We start from the raw sequence: 18,650 nt of genomic DNA, 5'->3' as shown, positions 1-18,650 counted from the left end.
GGCCACGACAACCAACCACCATGTAAATAAATTATTATATGCACCACATATCAAAGACAAAAAAAACCCCAACAAAAACCAGTTACCGTGTCAAAAAACATGCTTTATTAAATTACTCCAGGTAACAGCTACAGACAGCGACAGATCAGTTGGTTTTAACAGGGTTCTTGCGTGGACTTGGATCTTCCTTCACTAGACGCATACACTTTATCGTGTGTTCACCTGCAGAACAAATGAGACGTCATTAATCTTTGAGCGTTCACAGTCAACATCAGCACTAATTATGGTCCTTTAAGGCAAGACACTACAGAAAAGCATTGTTTTTCATGCACTGGTCAATTTTAAGTTTTTGTGCTATTTGGCTTTTTATAACTTGTTTTAGACTAGAAATAAAACCCATTTTATTGCACTTTATCTTTTTGAGCCTGTCATTTTGATCACAATACATATTTTTTTAAAGGAGTTTTCTAAAAAAAAAAAAATTTCTCCTTCTCTGAGCAAGATATCTCCACATACACCAAACTTTACACTTTTATTCCCATTTATATTCTGAAGGTTCAGCATATGTCATTGATTCCTAAAAAAAAAAAAGTGAAAATGTTGACAGTATTTTCTGATTCATGGATTGAAAAAGTAGAAATCCAAAATCCCATCTGGAAAAACTTTTGACTAGTATGTGAACAAAATGAAACAGGAATTTTGAACCTTGCTTTATCCAATGTTTTGCACATTTATGCAAATTAGTATACATATGTAATTAGATAATATATCATCTGCAAATTAAACAGTTAATGGTCTTTATTGACTTGCATAGTATTTTTTTCCCCACTATGGAAGTCAGTGGGCTCCATAAACTGTCTGGTTACCAATATTCTTCACAATATCTTCTTTGTTCAGCAGAAGAAAGAAACTCTTGAGTGAGTAATGGGTACTCAAAAGGGTGAGTAATGGATAAAAGAAAGTTCATTTTTGGGTGAACTGTCCCTTTAAAAGCTCATTAGACACGAATCACTCACGAGATCATCAATCTTGAGGATGCTGCGGACCGTTTCCGTGGCCAGGGTGAGTGCACTGACAGAGACCAGCAGAGGCTGAACTACCAGCTCCTCCAGGATGTTGGAGATCCCACCCTGAGAGACCAAAACACATGTTAGGCATTCATTTTCTGATTGCCATTACAGCTCTCAGTCCGTAGATGGCACTATTGAGCGGGTGCTTGAAAGCCACACCTTGCGGACGTTAATCCCGGCTGTCTTCTCTCCCTGAGCGTGCCTGTTGCGCAGCTCCGTGACAGTGGAGATGGGATTAAGACCAGCGTTCTCTGCCAGAGTGGAGGGAATGACCTCGAGGGCATCGGCGTACGCGCGCACACAGTACGCCTCCATGCCGGCCAGACTGCGGGAATATTCTGCCAACCTCAGAGCCAGCTCAATCTCTGGAGCGCCACCGCCAGCAATCAGATATCTGCAGACGCACAGGGAAAAGGGTTAGCAAACAGCTTCTGCTGACTCGAAAGTTGTGTCTCAAATAAAGCACTTATTTGCACTCGATCATTTGCACTCCATGATAGCCCCTCCACTACATAATTAAATCTGCGAAAGTGAGTGCATTCAGAAACACTTTACAATAAGGTTTGATTTGTTTACATTAGTAAACATACACTAGCAATCAACAATACTTCTACAGCACTTATTAATCTCGACATTTATCAATACATTTTTGTATCTGTTAACATGAGTTTATGCACAGTGAACGAACATGAACACTTCTAATAAGTAACATTAACAAAGGTTATTAAATACTGTAAAAATATATTGCTTGTTGTTAGTTCATGTTAGTTAATGCATTATCTAATGTGACCTCATTAAACGTTTTAACGTTTAATCAAATTCGACAATAGTTACCAATCAAATGAAATCGGTCAGTATTAACAAAATCTTAACAGGACCTTCACCTGAAGTAGCATTTAGATGCTTAATGCAGCTCAGAGGTGGCATGAACAGTTACACTGCATAAATAATGCTATGAGATTGTTGTTGTTTTTTTTAAATTGAGTATTTGAATATAAAACTACTTCAAAAAAAAAATAAAATTAAGTAATACTTTAAATATGAAACTAAAACTGCCCGTAGGTTATGTGTTGAGAAACGCATGAAACCATCAGAGTCTCTGTTACCTCTTCTTGACCAGACAGCGGATGACGCAGAGGGCATCGTGGATGGATCGTTCGGCCTCCTCAATCACCAGTTTGTTGGAACCACGGACGACAATACTGACCGTCTTTCCGGGATTTACACAACCTGTGATCTACAAACACAATGTACAACACACTGCTGTCATTATCCAGCACGGAGAGAACGAAAACACCTGAATCTCTGCATTGAGTATGTGTGTATGAATAAATGTTTAACTGAATATGAATTCTGTTTCTCATCCTGTATGCATGAGAAAAACATGTTCAGTTTTAGATGCATTTATGCTATAAAAGGTGGGTTACCTTCACTAGTTTGCCAGATCCGTCCAGGCTAACCTCTTCTGCAAGCTCGGCGGTTCCCAGCATCTCTGGAGTGAACTGGTCAATATGAGCTATAGGTTTGGTGCCAATAGTCTAATGGGAAAGAAGAGGCATGTCCACTTCAGAATGTGTATTAGATATCAGACACTAAAAAGCATTTGGTTACACTTCATTTAAGGTGATTTAGTTACATAGTAGTTATTTGAGTAAGTACAGAGCAATATTAATGAACTAAATAGGGTTTGGTTTAGGGTTAGTTGCATGTAATTGCGCATAATTTACTGTTATTACTATAGTAAGTAGTAACGTGTAACTACATCACCTTAAAATCAAGTGTTAGCAAGCATTTAATGGTTTCACTACAGTGCTGGATCTGCTGGTCTTACCTTGCAGATGAATTCGATTTCCTCCCTCTCAATGTCTTTGATCACCATGATCTTCATCTTATTCAGGAAGTGAAGGGCCAGATCACTCAAGGCATCTCTGAAACACACAGGGATTCACAAACCCGTTGAGACAGAGGCTGATACACTCCACTGGATCTCTTCATATGCACTGACCAACAAGCCTGAGAGCTCGAGTAAAACAGCTTCTAAAGGCCTTTTGAAGAATGTCAGTAACCAGACAGTTGATGGACACCATTGATTTCCATAGTCTTTTTTTTCCCCACAATGGATGTCAAGGGTCCATCAACTGTCTGGTTACCAACATTCTTCAAAATATCTTCTTCTGTGTTCAGCAGAAGAATAACCTCATACAGGTTTGAAACAACATGAGGGTGAGTAAATGATGACAGGATTTTCATTTTAAAGTGAACCATTCCTCTAAATGTCCAAATTGAACTAAGGCCTAATCCTGGCTTAATCTAAACCCTGTCTGTGAAACCAGGCCTAGGTTTAGTGTATTCATCTCAATATAATATTCTCCCCATATTCTGATTGTTTAATTATCCTCTCCGTACATCATTTCCGGCCACTACTGTATATAGCAAGGTTAGTGATTCAGGTTTCCTCCCTGTCAGTGACTGTGTGATGGAGGTTTGTGGTGATTTTGTACCTCAGGATGGATTTCTGGATGAGCAACACAGTGCAGCCGGCTTTCTTAATCTGTTTGATCAGGTTGAGGATGTAAGCTCTCTCCTCACGGAGCACACGGTCCATCTGAGCGTAGTCCGACACCACAATCTGATTGTCCATCTGTCCCAACAAAAGCATCACACAAACACATTAAAACAATGACTACGATCTCGACCAATGCGTGCTATAGATGCAAGAAGAAACATTTCACTTTTTAGCAAGTTCCTTATTTTAAAACGTATTTGCATATGACCACGTACATCAGTTTTGGGAGGAGACAGGCAGAACTGGATGAGGCCGATTTTGGCCTTCTCCACACGGGACACCGCAGTGCTCACCCTCTGAGTCAACACCAGACCATCCACGAGCTCACAGTCATCAATGGTTCCTCTGCAAACACAAACACACCCATGAATTAATTTTACAACCTGAAAACTGTCTGTAACCTGCAAACATATGAAACAGAATAAAGACTGGGGAATATTTGTATCCCTTTCCATGCGTCTCAAGCGACAACCTTACTGTCTCTTTCTTGAAACCAACAGAAGTGACTTAAACTGTAATTCATCGACTGGCCACTAGAGACAGGCTCCAAAAGAGAGTCAATCCCATAAACCCCCCCCATGTTAATATGCCCAATTTTACAGCAGAAAGAAACATGTTTAGAGCCTGGTACAAAAATTGGTTTTGGTCTATATAGCTAATTTTGCCCTTCATGACAACTGTGAGGGGAGTGACTTTTTTTAAAAACTCATCCGTTTCAATTATATTAAGCCTTAAAGTTCTGCATAATTAAGGGCGTGGCCGCTTGAGTGACAGGTGGATTGCCGCTGCTTCACTACTAGCTGTTTGTCTGCTGTCTGTTGGCGTCACGTCACCTCAGCTAATACGCCTCGCTGCCCATTTTCATTTATCCAGGAGTGACGCGCTGCCAAGATGGCGACGGTCGGCTCCGCCCACTTTGGGCTTCAAAAATGCTCTTCAGAAACCTTCAGAATGTTTTTACAGTCTATGGTGTGCCTTCATTCTCAAAGTTAACCGTATCTGCCAGGTTTTACACTTATACTGCGTCTCACCCGAGTTTCTTGACAATGTGGATGTTGCGGAGATCAACGCTCGTGGCGGTGGCGGGGTCGATGACCTTCATGACAGCGTCGACGCTCATGGGTGCGAGCAGGCTGGAGTACTGAGACACAACCTTAGAGCAGAGCGAGGTGGTGGCGCTGTTCAGAAGCGTCTCTTTGTCACTGAGCAGCACCGGCTGACTGATGGAGGTCAAGATCTCCACACCTTTATCCACGGCCTTCTGGAAGGACTCGGAAATGATGGTCGGGTGGATTCCTGGCAGGAAAAACAGACCATTTTTTGTTATCATAAATAACACCACTACGACAGAATAATGAAGGTCAAAGGACACCCCAAAATGTCTTTTAAAGTCCCCCTGTGGTGAAAATCCAGCTTTTAATGTTGTTTATATGTCTATGTGGTGATTTTAATATGCTTTCAGACAAACCATGTGTAAATTCATAAGTCGACACCATTGCTGAGTATTTTCTCCTTAAAACTGCAGTGAACCAAAGACAGTCTCAAAAACACGGTTTGAAATCGCTGGTGTTTCTGACGTCACAAACTACCTTGTAACCAATCAGATCAACGTGTGATCGTCAACGAGTGGATCTCTGAGCTGAGCGAGTGAGTGGAGGCGGGGGTCATTTACATATTCATAGAACCGCGAATACTAAATGAGGCAAGGGTGTAGAGTTACATTCAAGCTGTTTTAAGGTAAAACATTTAAATATGTCATTTTGGTGATCAAAGATGAGATTTAAGGGATAAAATGATTGACTATAGGGGGACTTAAAGCTCTGTCCACTGTATGACATCAAGCATCAGAGGGTTATAATTCATTTAATTTTATGTCCAACATGTTGCATGTATAAAAAAGCACACTTATTGTAACTAAAGCTTACCTTTCTGTAGCAGTTTAGAGCAAGCATCAAGAAGAGCTCCAGCGATCACCACCACTGATGTAGTGCCGTCACCAGCCTCAATATCCTGAGCTTTAGACAGCTCCACCATCTGAAACACACGCAAATACACCCCATGATACCCCAGACGTGACCTTGGACATGCAATCATTTGGGTGGGAATCATTTAGATGTTCAATTCAAAATCTGTTCTTGATGTGCTGCTCTATTGATGTCCGCCTTTTTTTGTAATAATAACAACATGACATTACATCAAGATTTAGAAGATTTTTTTAATTCAAATTGGAAGAAAATAGAATCGCAATTCATGTGTGAATTTCCCCCCAAACCCTTAGCAAATCACATCAATCTAAAACAAAAACTTTCATTCAGCACCTTCAGCTTATAGAAGTGAATGAAGGATGTACCATTTTGGCCGCAGGATGAAGCACCTGCATCTGTTTGAGGATTGTGGCTCCATCATTGGTGATGGTCACGTCTCCCTTCCCATCCTGAATCTGCAGAGAACAAAAACATTCATTCAGTGCACAGAAAACACAGTTATTGATACACAGCCAAGTCAAGTGAAGCATAAAGCTTTCATATTATATGATGAGATTTATATCAATGAAAAAAAGTACCATTTTGTCCATGCCCTTAGGGCCCAGACTTGTTCTGATGGCATCTGCGACAGCTGTCAATCAAAATACAAGATCAAACATTAATCATGCTGCCATATTTAAATGGGAAATTTATACATTTAAAATCTAATATATATATATATATATATATTCCACCGCACACATATATAAATATGTTAACTAAAATGTGCATTATTAAAAAAAAAGAATATATATTATATATACACAAAATTAATTATATATGCATGCATATATATATAATTAAATATATAAATAAAAGTTTAAAAACTGATATATATATAAAACATATGCGATATCTAAAATGTAAAAGTAATAATAAAAAAAAAAACTTATTACTTTGCATTTTAGTTACTTCCTATTTTATAATATTATATACACACACTATTTTAAATAATGTTCTAATTTCTAGCAACAATGAAGACTTTCTTAATGAATGAAATGTGTGACGTCGTTTTTTATTTTCACTAAAATAACAATATTTATACTTTGATTATACGTACATATTCATGAATACTCATTTAGTGTCCATGACTGTAAAACTCATCATGTGTTGTCAAAATGAGGACCACACCTTATATGGACGCCAGTGAGTGTGTGTGAGTGTGTGTGTGTGAGAGAGAATGTGCGTTATTGTGATTATGATGACCATACATGGCGACATTTTCCTCATCTAATGCTTTTAAACATGGTCACGTTTGCAGAAATGAAAGCGTTGCCAATGCAGATATTGTCATGTTTATAATAACGGTACGCGACTTCTTCTCCTGACTCATGCTTCCACTGCACATCATGAGGTGCGGCAATATAATAAAGCAAATCCCTGTCAGTGTTTCTGTCAGAATTAATGCGGGTCTCCTCACCTTTCCCGGCGCTGATGTTGCTGTAGCGGATCTGCGCGGGTTTGTCCCGGTCCACATACGCACCTCCTTTGTTTTTATACCCGCTTGGAAACGCTCCGACTTCAGGCATGATGGCTAATATTTATGCCGTTTTATTCCGCGGAATTCACAGACGCAGATGGACGTGTCCCGGTGTCTCTAGGCCGTCTCTGCGGTTCGGATGGGTTCAGATAACGTTCGGCTCGGATTCCCCAAACAGAACCTTCCAGATCCACCGGTCGCGACGGTAGCAGAGAAAGGACCCCGAGCGTGACAGTGCGGCGCTTGAGGATGACGTCCAGGGGTGTCTTAAAACATGCCTCGCGAAGATGCAGTGAGGAAATATACTGTAGTGGCTCTGCAACGCCCCCTTATACACATGTCAGAGTATTTTGTGTATTGTAATTTTGTGTGATATGATTCGCGCGGTTTCTATGCTGTAGGATGAGATGAGTTTAATATAAAGCGCGTAGTTCAGTGACACAGCGTTCATAAACACATGTGGTATTGTGCGCGTTCGCGCGTGGAAGCAGCACCGGCTCAACTTCACTGTTTTCCTCTGAGGATTGAAGTGATCCAGTGAAGGTAAGCAGGAGGATGAGCATGTTTAGAGAGGGGTCATTCTATGAAACAAGTGTTGTTTGTGTTTGTCATATAAATCATGTGTGGTGCAACTGATGCAAGCGTTTATAATACGTCCATCTTTATAAATATTTTTTCGATAATATCCCCTTGTCCTTCAAGATGATGTTTTTGCCCCATCCTTGTCCTTTCAACTTCCACTTTATGTATTAGTAAATATGCAACACATGATGTAACGTTAATAAAAGCATCGTAAAAATACATTTATGGAAATACAAGGTAGCATTTTGTCTTTATTAAAAATATTTAAAAGCAAAAAGAACATTAATGACATGAGGTAGTTGAGCGAAGCGTTGGATAGACTTTGTCTCTCAAAATAAATAATAACTAGGACAATTTATTTTTATGCATTTATTTTTCTTATCTGTTCCAGATTGTATTTTGGGTGTGTTGCGATATATATAAATCACTGAAAAAGAAAAAGATCTGTTTTTTATAATAAAAAATATAATTTTTTTTTAGATTAACTGTGTTTCCATAATGTATATGAATTGTTTTGGACAGATGCTACATCATTTAATATGTTAAATTATGCGTTTAATCTCCACCACGGAGCTGCTCAGAATTTTTGAAACTATGATTCTAAGTAAAGTTGTTTGTAATAAAAGCACTTTAAGCACCTTGTACAAACCCTGTATATATAAACCGATTACACATTTGTCATCATCCTATCCTTACACACTGTGACATGTTTTGCTGTGTTCCCTCAGTATGCTGTCCCTGAAAGAGAAGGACCGTCCCGTGGTGAGGAAGCTGCTGAGCGCCGGCTGCTGTGTGAGATGTGTCCTGCGCTTCTGCTGTGTGGGAAGCAGCTCCGCTTACAGACGCTCATACGAGGTCTTTCAAACTTTTGATTGCCATGAATATAGCCATTGCTGCTGATTTGGCGTTTAATCATAAACAAATAAATTCACATTCAACCGCTTCCCCAAAATCACTTGTATTTGTGTTTATGTATCAGGCATTAAAGGGGTGGTATAATGCCCTTTTCACAAGATGTAAAATAAGTCTTTGATGTCCGCAGAGAGTGTTTGTGAAGTTTTAGCTCAAAATACCCCATAGATATTTTTATACAGCATATTAAAATTGTCACCTTTTGAGGGTGTCGTAGATTTTTCCCTAAACCTAACTAAGTCTTATCTCATCTGACCTAAGTCTACCGGGGACGTCTCCAATCGACGCTCTCCCTGGGCCGTCTCCAATTGACGATCCCTAACGTCTCCAATCGACGATCCCTAACGTCTCCAATCGGCGCTTAATAAATACCTGGGCCGTCTCCAATCGACGATCCCTAATAGGCCGTTTCCTATGACGATGTCATAATAATTGACAAACAGACCTCAGCAAATGTCCTTTAAATGCTTTAATCACGGCCGGGAGATCTTCCTGAGCAGTTCTCAGGGAATCTCTCCCAAGAAGCAAGGCTGGAGGATCTCAGACAAATTCCATTGAGAATCCCATCAGCTAAAAGAATACAACAGTTTTATAAAATAAGGAGGTATGGCAAAAATGTCATGCTGCAAAAACACAGGACAGAACGTTTTAGTACATTGTGTTTCAAAGTGTTATCATGTTAGGCCTGAAAAAGGAAGTAAGGTTAGATGTTAGAGACATGGTTAGTTTAATATACAGTTTACTATTATCAGTTTACTATTACTATTTACTAATTTACTATTATCTATAAAAAATCCACCACAAGGATTAGGTGAGCAAAAATGCACCGTTTTTTGTGTCTGTCCCTTTAAATGCAAATGAGCTGCTGCTCCCGGCACAGGGGGCGGAGCTTTAAGAGCTCGTGTCCTTTTACCTCAAACATGCACTGAAAATTTCAAAAACTTTTAGCCTTTTATGTTCAAATGGAGAGACTCAGAAGAAGTGACAACATGTAGAAGCAACAGGGCTTTTCTGAATGTTTAGTTGATGAATTTATGTAGCTTATGTGTAGTTATCTTCTAGTCATTGATTAGCATATTCTGTCATGATAATCTATAAATCGTGTTCCGGGGGGCGGGGTTTATGTACATGTTAGGGTTTGTGATGTCACTAACCCGGGAGGAAGCTCTTGTAGTCCCAACCAGACGTTTGTTGCAGTCCTTAAAAAGGAATTTCTTGATGTTGTTTATGCTCAAACAGCAACATAACACACTAACTAAAGTTAGAAAAGTGAAATCATAATCAACCACCCCTTTAATGAGCATTTCTGTCTGTAGGACATGCACAAGGAGCTTCTCGCCTTCGTCAGTGAGGAAAACAGCCCGCAGTCCCACGATGCCTCTGGTGAGGGCAAGACTGACGACCCGCCCAATAAACGCATGAGAGTGGATGAGGATTGCGTTACGCCCGCCGAGCCGGACTCAGACATCTGTCCCGTCTGTTTGGGAGTCCTGCAGGACTTCTGTCATCCCACTTTTGCTAAACAGGTGTGTGTTTTTATTATCATTTTGGTAATGCCTACAAAGAATCACATCACACAGAACGTTTCCAATAAAAATACAATAATACAAAGAAATTCAAATGTCTCATATGCACATACAGTAGTAATGTTGTACTAAGAGTGTGTAGTAATACAGGAGTGTGTATGTGTGTGTGTGTGTGTGTATATATATATATATATATATATATATATATATATATATATATAATAATAATCAAAAATGTATTCTTCATGCAAAAATATATTCTGGCAACACTTTATGATAAGCTTCTTTTGGTAACGTTAGTTAACATGAACTAACAATAAACAACACTTCGTAAGCATTTACTAATCTTCATAGCTAATGTTAATCTCAACAATTACTAAAACATTTTTAAGATCAAATGAAGGCACTGTGAAGAAACATAAATGGGAACATTTTTATTAACTAACATTAGCAAAGGTTAATATAAGCTGTAGAAATATATTGCTTGTTACTAGTTAATGCATTAACTAGCGATATCTTATTGTAGAGTGTTACCTGTATTCTTTATGTTATGTTTTCATATCTATATTGTGCTGCTGTGTGGCTGTAATGTGTAGTGTTTTCATCCACAGGTGTCAGATGCTGTGAAAAAGCAGCAGTTTGAGTTTGACAGTCTGGTGCTGACCGTATCTCTCCCTGCTCAGCTGTCCGTCAGAGAGGTGAGTCCTGCCCTCCACAGATCATCCGTTAATCATCTACTTTCATGATACAAATCTGGACAAAATGTGTTTCTCTGTGTATTTTTAAAGCATTCCTGCTGGTTGCATGTCAGAAAGGAAGTCAGGTATGTGAGCAGCACACATTTCCCATCATTCCTAGCAACCGCATCTGTTTAAAGCAGGGGTTCTCCTCTGTCCTGGGCTGCGTTTAACTCCACTGTTGTGTTTCCAGGGAGAAGAGCATGTGTTTAGGGAAAGATGATGTCATCCAGGTGAAGGACGCGTTCAAGTGGGCAGTACAGGGAAAGATTGGCCAGGAACTGGGAGCTGCTGTCCTGGCCAATGTGAGTCCTCCTCCTGCTGGGAAACTGCTGGCTTTCTGAGGAATTGGCTGTTATTTAATCTCTGATCTCCGTTCTGTGATCCGCAGAGTCCGTGTGAAGTGAGCGTCGGGTTTATACACCCGGAAACCGAGGAGGACTGTCATTTCTTGTAAGTGGGTCAATGACCAAAAGTGTTGGTTTGATGGTTTTTCATGCACTGCATTAACTTTAGGGGCAGGATCGAATGGTTGAGCTTGACTAATGCTGGCGATACTGCAACTTGCTGAACAATTGTGAATATTGAATTAGAGTATTTACATATTACATTTATGCATTTAGCAGACGCTTTTACGCATAAATGTAAATATAATCGTCTTCAGGGTTCGTACACTTTTTCCAAGGTCAAATTCAAGCACTTTTCAAGCACTTTCCAGGTCCATTTTAAAGCTTTTCCCAGCACCTTACACTACCATAAATTACATACCAATACATAGTTAAAATTATTATTTAGTGTTTTTATCACATCAAAAGAGATAAACAGCCAAATGTTTCATAATAGCAGAGGGCTGCACGATATAGAAGAAAAATGAGATATGCGATAACTCATTAAATAATGCGATATTCAATATGCGATACGATAATGCTTAAAGTGTGTCAAATTAACTTAAATTATCTTTAAAATATCTTTAAAATGATATAACCTACACATACGTGTTTCACATTCTTTTTGTGATAAGAAAATACCCCTACAACTTCAAGACAGTGAACATCAGTGTTTTACTGTAGCATAAGAAGTGTTATTTTAACATCACTGGGGTTTAGGGGTTCAGGTTATCCTATTCCTACATTAGGTTTATTTAACAACAGAAACTGATTAATCAAATGTAAAAATAAACACTGCTTAGTTTTCACTGCATGAATTAAATATACTGATTCTTATTAAAGCTACAAAAGTTAGCCTATTCAGCCAAAGGCAGTGAGTGATTTTCTTTGTCTTTTGTTCATGACCCCAGTTATTGCAAGCCGTTGCGATATGCAATTATGCATATTGTAATGTATACATTTGCAATATTTCAATATATTGTGCAGCCCTAATATTTAAGCCAATCACAAGTTTTATTCTTCAAAATGTATCACTAAGTATATGAATAATATACTTTTCATTATATTAATGTCCAAATATTGCTGACCAGATAATGTGATTTATAGGCTGTAAAACTGAATTAATTTCAAATATGAAGACTTAGAAATATTCAGAAATATTTGACAGGCCTTCCCGTTTTGGGACACATTCTTGATATAGACAAGGTTTGAACAATATCTGAGTGCACAGGCACCTGCCTGATAAATGTATTTCATTGCCAAGATGTCTTGGGCCAAGACATAACGTTAGCTAATACATTTACTGTAATAGAGCAGAGTAAATATTGCATAGGGCCATCCTAAACCTTACAGTAACAGTATACTACTTATGACACTGACTGATTTCAGTTCAGCAATCAACGACTGTTGTTATGCACTGGGCTAACGTTTGCAGGTTAATTTGCACGTTACAGTTCTGTAATTTTGGCAATGTTCACTGCATATTCCACAAATGAACATAACGGACATGCAATACTTACATTACATTATCACACCAAGTACTCTCAGTCACTAATGGGCCTTTCAGATTGGACGCGGACCGCGCTGCGCTATGAAATGAAACCGATATATTTCAATGGCTTGCGCCGCGCGACTTGGACCAAAGCGGAGCTCAGCGAGCTCGCGCGCACGCCGCGGTCAAAGTTTAAAATAGTTCAACCGTTGCCGCTGCGTGGCCAATAAAAACGGTGCATCCAAACAACCGCGGAAATCAAAATGAAAACGCCGCCTACTTTTGCTCTGGCCAGTGATTCTGAAGGGCTACATTTTTTTCTCCATTTAATAAAGAACTATTTCGTCAGAAAGATATTTCTTGTGAAAGAAATACAGTTACAAATTCAAGCATTTTCAAGCATTTTATCCAAAATTCAAGCACTTTTCAAACCTTGAAAACACAACATCAAAATTCAAGCACTTTCAAGGATTTCAAGCACCCGTACGAACCCTGCGTCTTGTCATCATGTAGAATGGGTCCAAATGATGTCACTTTCTGATTAACACGTTTGTGTCTTTCTTTGGGTAGAGCGAATACCTGTCCAGACTGTTTCAAACCCACCAAAAACAAAGCGGTAAGCTTTCCCATTTTTCCCATATTGTGATTGCAGTCCTCAATCCACGTTCCCGTTTCTCTCCACTATCCTTTAAACAGGACCCATTATGCACTTTTTCAATTTTTAGTCTCTACTAAAATAGGGTTTTCATGCTTGAATGTTTCAAAAAACACATTATTTTTCACATGTTTGACATTGTTGCAGCCCCTCTCTTCCCAGTCTGTCAGTAACGCTCTGTTTAGTTCCCGTCTCTGAAGCCCATCCTTCTGAAAAACACACTGTGCTCTGGTCGGCTGGACACTTGGTTTCATGCTCTGAAAAACATGAAACCTCCAGGAAAAAGATGGGGGGTTGATTCCCTGAAAAGTGCATCCCAGGCATGGCGCACCTCTCCTGGGCAGGAATAAAGCCCAAAGCCCATGGAGAAATTGACTCTGGTGCCGAGCTCTCAAAAAAATGACACACAAGTGTGTTGTGATTGGTCAAGCGCTTCGAGCGTGTTTGGGAAATGTCCCGCCCCTTACCATAACGACGAGTTTAACACATTACTAACTCACTCAACCAGGTCCCACCCCTTTATTTAGTGTATGCCTTTGGCGGGAATTATTTAAATGAGGAATATTGTGACGTGTTTGTTCCCGGAAGGAAACTCAAGACTACAATGGAGGCGTTTCAGGGAGTTCAGAAACAGTGACACTGATATAGAGAATAACTCCTGTCAGAGGGACTTTGTAACTTTGCTGACCTTTTTCATGCTTAAACAGCAACATCACACACTAAAGAAAGATGAACATGAAAAAAGCATAATAGGTCCTGTTTAAAGTTCAAAAGTGCCTGTTTGAAATATAAAAGTAGTGTAGTTGTAATCCTCTGGGTGTTTGTCCCTCAGTCCATCTTCACCAGGATGGCGGTGGTCAAAGCTCTGGAGAAGATCTCTGATGAGAAGTTCAGCCGGTCAGTGTCTGTGGTGTTCATGCTCGCTTGAGACAGCTTTTGGTGCTTCCCTTTAAATGTTGGATGTTGTGTGCAGGAATTACCCATGTCCACCGAAGAAGCCAAACACTAGATGTACAGCGCTGGACACCTCATGTCTCCACACGTCTGTCTTTATAGCAGGTACGTCCAAATACTTACTAAACATCAGATTTATATGTTGTTAGTAGGACTGTCAATTGAATTGTCCATTTTAGTGTGATTTATATATATATATATATGGGGTTGGTACGATTAAAAATACAGTAATATTGGGAAATATTATTTCTGTGTGAATATATTGTTAAAATGTAATTTATTCCTGTGATCAAAGCTGAATTTTCCACATCATTACTCCAGTCTTCAGTGTCACATGATCCTTCAGAAATCACTCTAATATGATGAAACATTTCTGATTATTATCAGTGTTGAAAACGGTTATGCTGCTTCATATTATTATTGATTTTTTAGCACTATAAATGTTTTAATTGTCACTTTTAATGAATTTAATGCATCCTTGCTGAATAAAAGTATTATTTTCTTTAGAAAAAAACAAAACAAATCTTACGGTCTCCGCAGGTCGGTACAATAAGTTTTCCCGGGAGCTCCCGCAGACGCCGTGGGTGATCGATGGAGAGAGGCGGATGGATGGATCCGTGGAGGAGCTGATCGCCGCTCCGCTCCTGTCCTCCTTCAGAGCTGACGGTGAGTGTGTGTCGGCACGACGTATGTGATGCACAGATCGATTTCAGGCCTGCGAGGTTTACCGGCGAGTCTTTTTTCCTGTCTCATCCGTGTAGGTTTTAACTTCTCATCTTCCGGACGAGAAGACGTGGATGTGAGGACTCTGGGAAACGGTAAAACACACACGACATTTTTTCCACTCTAATTTTGCCTTGTATGCGACACAAATGAGGTTTGTGTCGAAGCGGTCATGTGTTTGCTTTAACTCACGTGTTGTTTCTCAGGTCGGCCGTTCGCTCTGGAGCTTCTGAACCCACATCGAACCAAATTCAGCAGGACTGAGATCAAACAACTACAGGAGGTGTAGTTTTACTGCTCTTTACTGCTGAGGGAATCTTTAGTATCAGTAACAGTCATGATTACTCGTGCATTTATACTGGCAATACATTCAAGTCTTTTGAAACGTTTTTTTACGGTTCTGTCCTCTCACAGTGTGTCAATTCCAGATATTTTGAAAGTATAATTGGTCCCAAAATGAGATAATGTATTGTCAGTCAAATGCATTTTGCTGATAAAAATGTCAAGATCTTTTTCAAAAGTTGCAATCTGATTGGCTGGCTTTATATCATTTCTGGGAATAAGGATGGAAAATGCGAATTTTGATTTCTGTTCTCTCCTGTCCTGCAGACGATCAACCAGTCGTCTGACAAAATTAGAGTACGACACCTACAGATTGTTACCAGGTGAGTGTGTGAGTGAGTGTGTGTGTGTGTTGTCTATAAGCACAAATATAAGATGTAAAGATATGAAGTCGATTCTATTCCGGTTTCCATTCAATATCGATGCATTTGGATATATATCAGGTACAGCACATGGCGATTGTTCTTGAGGAAATTTGAGCATACTGTAAACTATACAGGAAACCCCATACTATAATGTTGAGTGTTAAAATTAACAACTGATTGATTATTTGGATTTATGAATCAATATCGGTTGATCAAAATGAGAATCGAGAAATCAACCTTTTCAATCCAGCCCTAGTAATTTCGAGTGTATTTCTGCAGGGATGCAACAAGCCGCATGAAAGAGGGTGAAGAGGAGAAGACCAAAACCTACAGCGCCCTCATCTGGACTCAGAAAGCCATCGACGACACGGATCTGGACTTCCTCAGAAACATCAAGGTCTTTCTGTGCTGTGTGATCTGTTTGAGCAGGAGGCTTGAGAAAAGACGTCCTGATGAGTGTGTGTGTGTGTGTTTAGGATCTGAAGATCGCTCAGAAGACTCCGCTGAGAGTCCTGCATCGCCGGCCGCTGGCGGTCCGACAGAGACTCGTCCACTCCATGAGCGCCATTCATCTGGACACACACCACTTCACCTTGAAGCTGTGCACACAGGCCGGGACGTATCCTTCCCAAATACACATTCACATCTGTAGTTCTCATGTGTGAAGTACTGACAATTACTACACAAACATCTACACTACTGCTTCAAAGAGTTTTTAGTCTCTTCTGCTCACCAAGACTGATAAAAAAATAAAAAAATACAGTAAAAACTAGGGATGCACCGATATTAAAATTTTGGCCGATACCGATAATTCTTTATATTTGAAAGCCGATAACATATATTGGCTGATAAATCTAAATTTTTTGTCTCGCCATTAAAAGCAATGTACACAATTATAATGTTCTCATTATGATTTTATGTAGCTGATATGACAGACTTGCGCTGCACATGTTGCACTTTACTGTATTTTCCTTTTTTGAAGTGATTTCAATCATATTTCAAGCAATTCAAAACCCTCATGTTGAACAGTGTGAATCTGAAGTGTCTCAGCTGAAGGAAATAAACCATTGTTTATCGGCTTTAATATATCAGCCAAATTTTCTTATCAGGCTGATAACGTTAACATTAAAAATGACCATATATATTGGCCGATACCGATATGGTGGCCGATATATCGTGCATCCCTAGTAAAAACAGTAATATTGAGAAATGCTATTAATAGTGTTCTTCAGTGTACTTTTAATTGTCGTGGTTTCCCTTCACGGACGTCACTGCAGTTACATTAAAGAGTTTGTGCACGGAGACTTCGGCCGCACTAAACCCAACCTCTGTGACCTCATGAAAACTGACGCTGACATTCTGGAGCTGGACGTCGAGGTGCGTCTCATGAAATATGCAATATCACGAGTCACAGATGCACAGTATCTCCAAAATCTCTAATATTCCTCCTTCCCGTGTCTGTGTGTTTCAGTCCGTAGACGTCGACTGGCCTCCTGCTATTCCGGATTGACATTCGGGATTTTGAGAATAGTTTTTGTATGTCAGGACTATATATTTCTGTCATACGTTTTTTTGTTAGTTTGATAGTCATTTGGTTGAATTAAAGCAAACCCTTATGCACTGAACTATATGCATTTTCCTTAATAAAACAGCCTAATTTTGTTTTTTGTTTGGTATTGTCATGTTCCTGTTTTATGAGTAATTTTATTCACTATTTATGCTTATCTTAAAAGAATTGAACTATTATCCTCTGTTAAAAAAGTTATATATATGAAGAGTTCAGATGCAAAAGCCTCTAAGTGCCATCTGAATTTTTCTTCTAGAATGATCATTTGTATTAAGCTCGTATATTTAACTTCAGCAATTTCACTTGAATGACAATTAATAGGTAATTTTCATTGCCATTTAAGTGTAATTACTGAACTTAAACGTACAGTATGGGATTTTTTCTCCACTAGGGGTCGCTAACCTATTTACAATAACAAAGGCGTAGTTTGATGACGCAACATTTGCTATGAATTATGGATCTGGTCGTCAACGTCACGCCGATCGATCTAATAATGTTTATGGATGACTGAATACATCGATGTTTTTATCATGACTGTGATATGAAGCAATTCGGGATTGCTAAGAGACAGCTATCAGCTCCACACGCGACGCGAGTCCCGCGGATATAAAAGGAATACGAACATTTCATTCTACCGAACTACACGCAGAATCACTACTCACAGGTCAGTTTATTAGACAAATTAAACTTGTGAGGTAACGCAGCGCTGTTTCACCTGGTCTAACATTACACTATCACACTAAACTGCATTTGAATGTGTTGAAACGTATGTGTTAGTCTGTCTGTATGAGACTAGCAGTAAACTAAGTTAGATCAACATTAGAATAACATACAGATCATATTCTGACATTTTATCATTGTTGAACTATATAACATTGATTAGTTTTATGTAAATGTGCTCACCTGTTTAATAAAGTACATGTAGGAGCGGTCGAAGTCTCGGACGTGGAGCTCTCGTTTATATACTGTCTATGGGAGCTCTCGGCATCTCGAAAACACCGCGCTGATATTGATTCTCGTTTTAGTTCTCCTTTTTTATCCAAAGTCTGCTTGCCATGGTCCATAATGTTTGAACGAAACAACAACATCGTGCAAATAGACATTGAACTACAGTGGTCCACGTCTGTCGCCTTAGTTACTATCAGAGGGCTCTGGTTCATAACTCTGGTTACCATGGCAGCACGAGCGGAAACCAGGGACAACGCGGATATGACGCCATTGACTGCGACAAAACGGAAATAAAGAAACGTCCCGTGTCTTCGAATTAAA

At 39.4% G+C, this 18,650-nt stretch overlaps 2 protein-coding genes across 2 annotated transcripts; one reads left to right on the top strand and one right to left on the bottom strand.

Annotated features, from left to right (window-relative positions):
• Positions 1-82: 82 nt before the first annotated feature.
• On the bottom strand, positions 83-7,373 carry cct4 (chaperonin containing TCP1, subunit 4 (delta)). Its single transcript, XM_084100974.1, has 13 exons — positions 7,081-7,373; positions 6,200-6,252; positions 5,987-6,076; positions 5,562-5,670; positions 4,668-4,932; positions 3,852-3,981; positions 3,572-3,711; positions 2,902-2,998; positions 2,498-2,608; positions 2,177-2,307; positions 1,230-1,464; positions 1,017-1,130; positions 83-222 (listed from the first exon to the last, which is right to left on the bottom strand). Exons 1-13 carry the CDS (start codon positions 7,187-7,189, stop codon positions 208-210), a joined length of 1,599 nt encoding a protein of 532 aa, XP_083957100.1. The 5' UTR covers positions 7,190-7,373; the 3' UTR covers positions 83-207.
• Positions 7,374-7,414: 41 nt separating this feature from the next.
• On the top strand, positions 7,415-17,476 carry pus10 (pseudouridine synthase 10). Its single transcript, XM_084100985.1, has 18 exons — positions 7,415-7,683; positions 8,451-8,577; positions 9,951-10,160; positions 10,772-10,858; positions 10,949-10,983; positions 11,091-11,202; positions 11,289-11,350; positions 13,346-13,391; positions 14,263-14,327; positions 14,404-14,489; positions 14,925-15,050; positions 15,146-15,202; positions 15,314-15,390; positions 15,717-15,772; positions 16,094-16,211; positions 16,291-16,433; positions 17,092-17,191; positions 17,286-17,476. Exons 2-18 carry the CDS (start codon positions 8,452-8,454, stop codon positions 17,322-17,324), a joined length of 1,545 nt encoding a protein of 514 aa, XP_083957111.1. The 5' UTR covers positions 7,415-7,683; position 8,451; the 3' UTR covers positions 17,325-17,476.
• The last annotated feature ends 1,174 nt before the right edge of the window (positions 17,477-18,650 follow it).

Source organism: Abramis brama (assembly GCF_963993115.1).
Source record: "Abramis brama genome assembly, chromosome: 2".
Taxonomy (NCBI): Eukaryota; Metazoa; Chordata; class Actinopteri; order Cypriniformes; family Leuciscidae; genus Abramis; species Abramis brama.
Note: the sequence above shows the minus strand (reverse complement) of the source record. Positions and strands in the feature narration are given on the sequence as shown.

Excerpts from the sequence above, each read along its gene's own strand:
- cct4 (XM_084100974.1), bottom strand. The coding sequence starts at position 7,189 with ATGCCTGAAGTCGGAGCGTTTCCAAGCGGGTATAAAAACAAAGGAGGT. Across the intron at positions 6,077-6,199 it reads CTAAGGGCATGGACAAAATG|ATTCAGGATGGGAAGGGAGA; the intron begins GTACTTTTTTTC and ends TGTTCTCTGCAG. Across the intron at positions 2,308-2,497 it reads GATCTGGCAAACTAGTGAAG|ATCACAGGTTGTGTAAATCC; the intron begins GTAACCCACCTT and ends TTGTGTTTGTAG.
- pus10 (XM_084100985.1), top strand. The coding sequence starts at position 8,452 with ATGCTGTCCCTGAAAGAGAAGGACCGTCCCGTGGTGAGGAAGCTGCTG. Across the intron at positions 13,392-14,262 it reads AACCCACCAAAAACAAAGCG|TCCATCTTCACCAGGATGGC; the intron begins GTAAGCTTTCCC and ends TTTGTCCCTCAG. Across the intron at positions 15,391-15,716 it reads AGATCAAACAACTACAGGAG|ACGATCAACCAGTCGTCTGA; the intron begins GTGTAGTTTTAC and ends CCTGTCCTGCAG.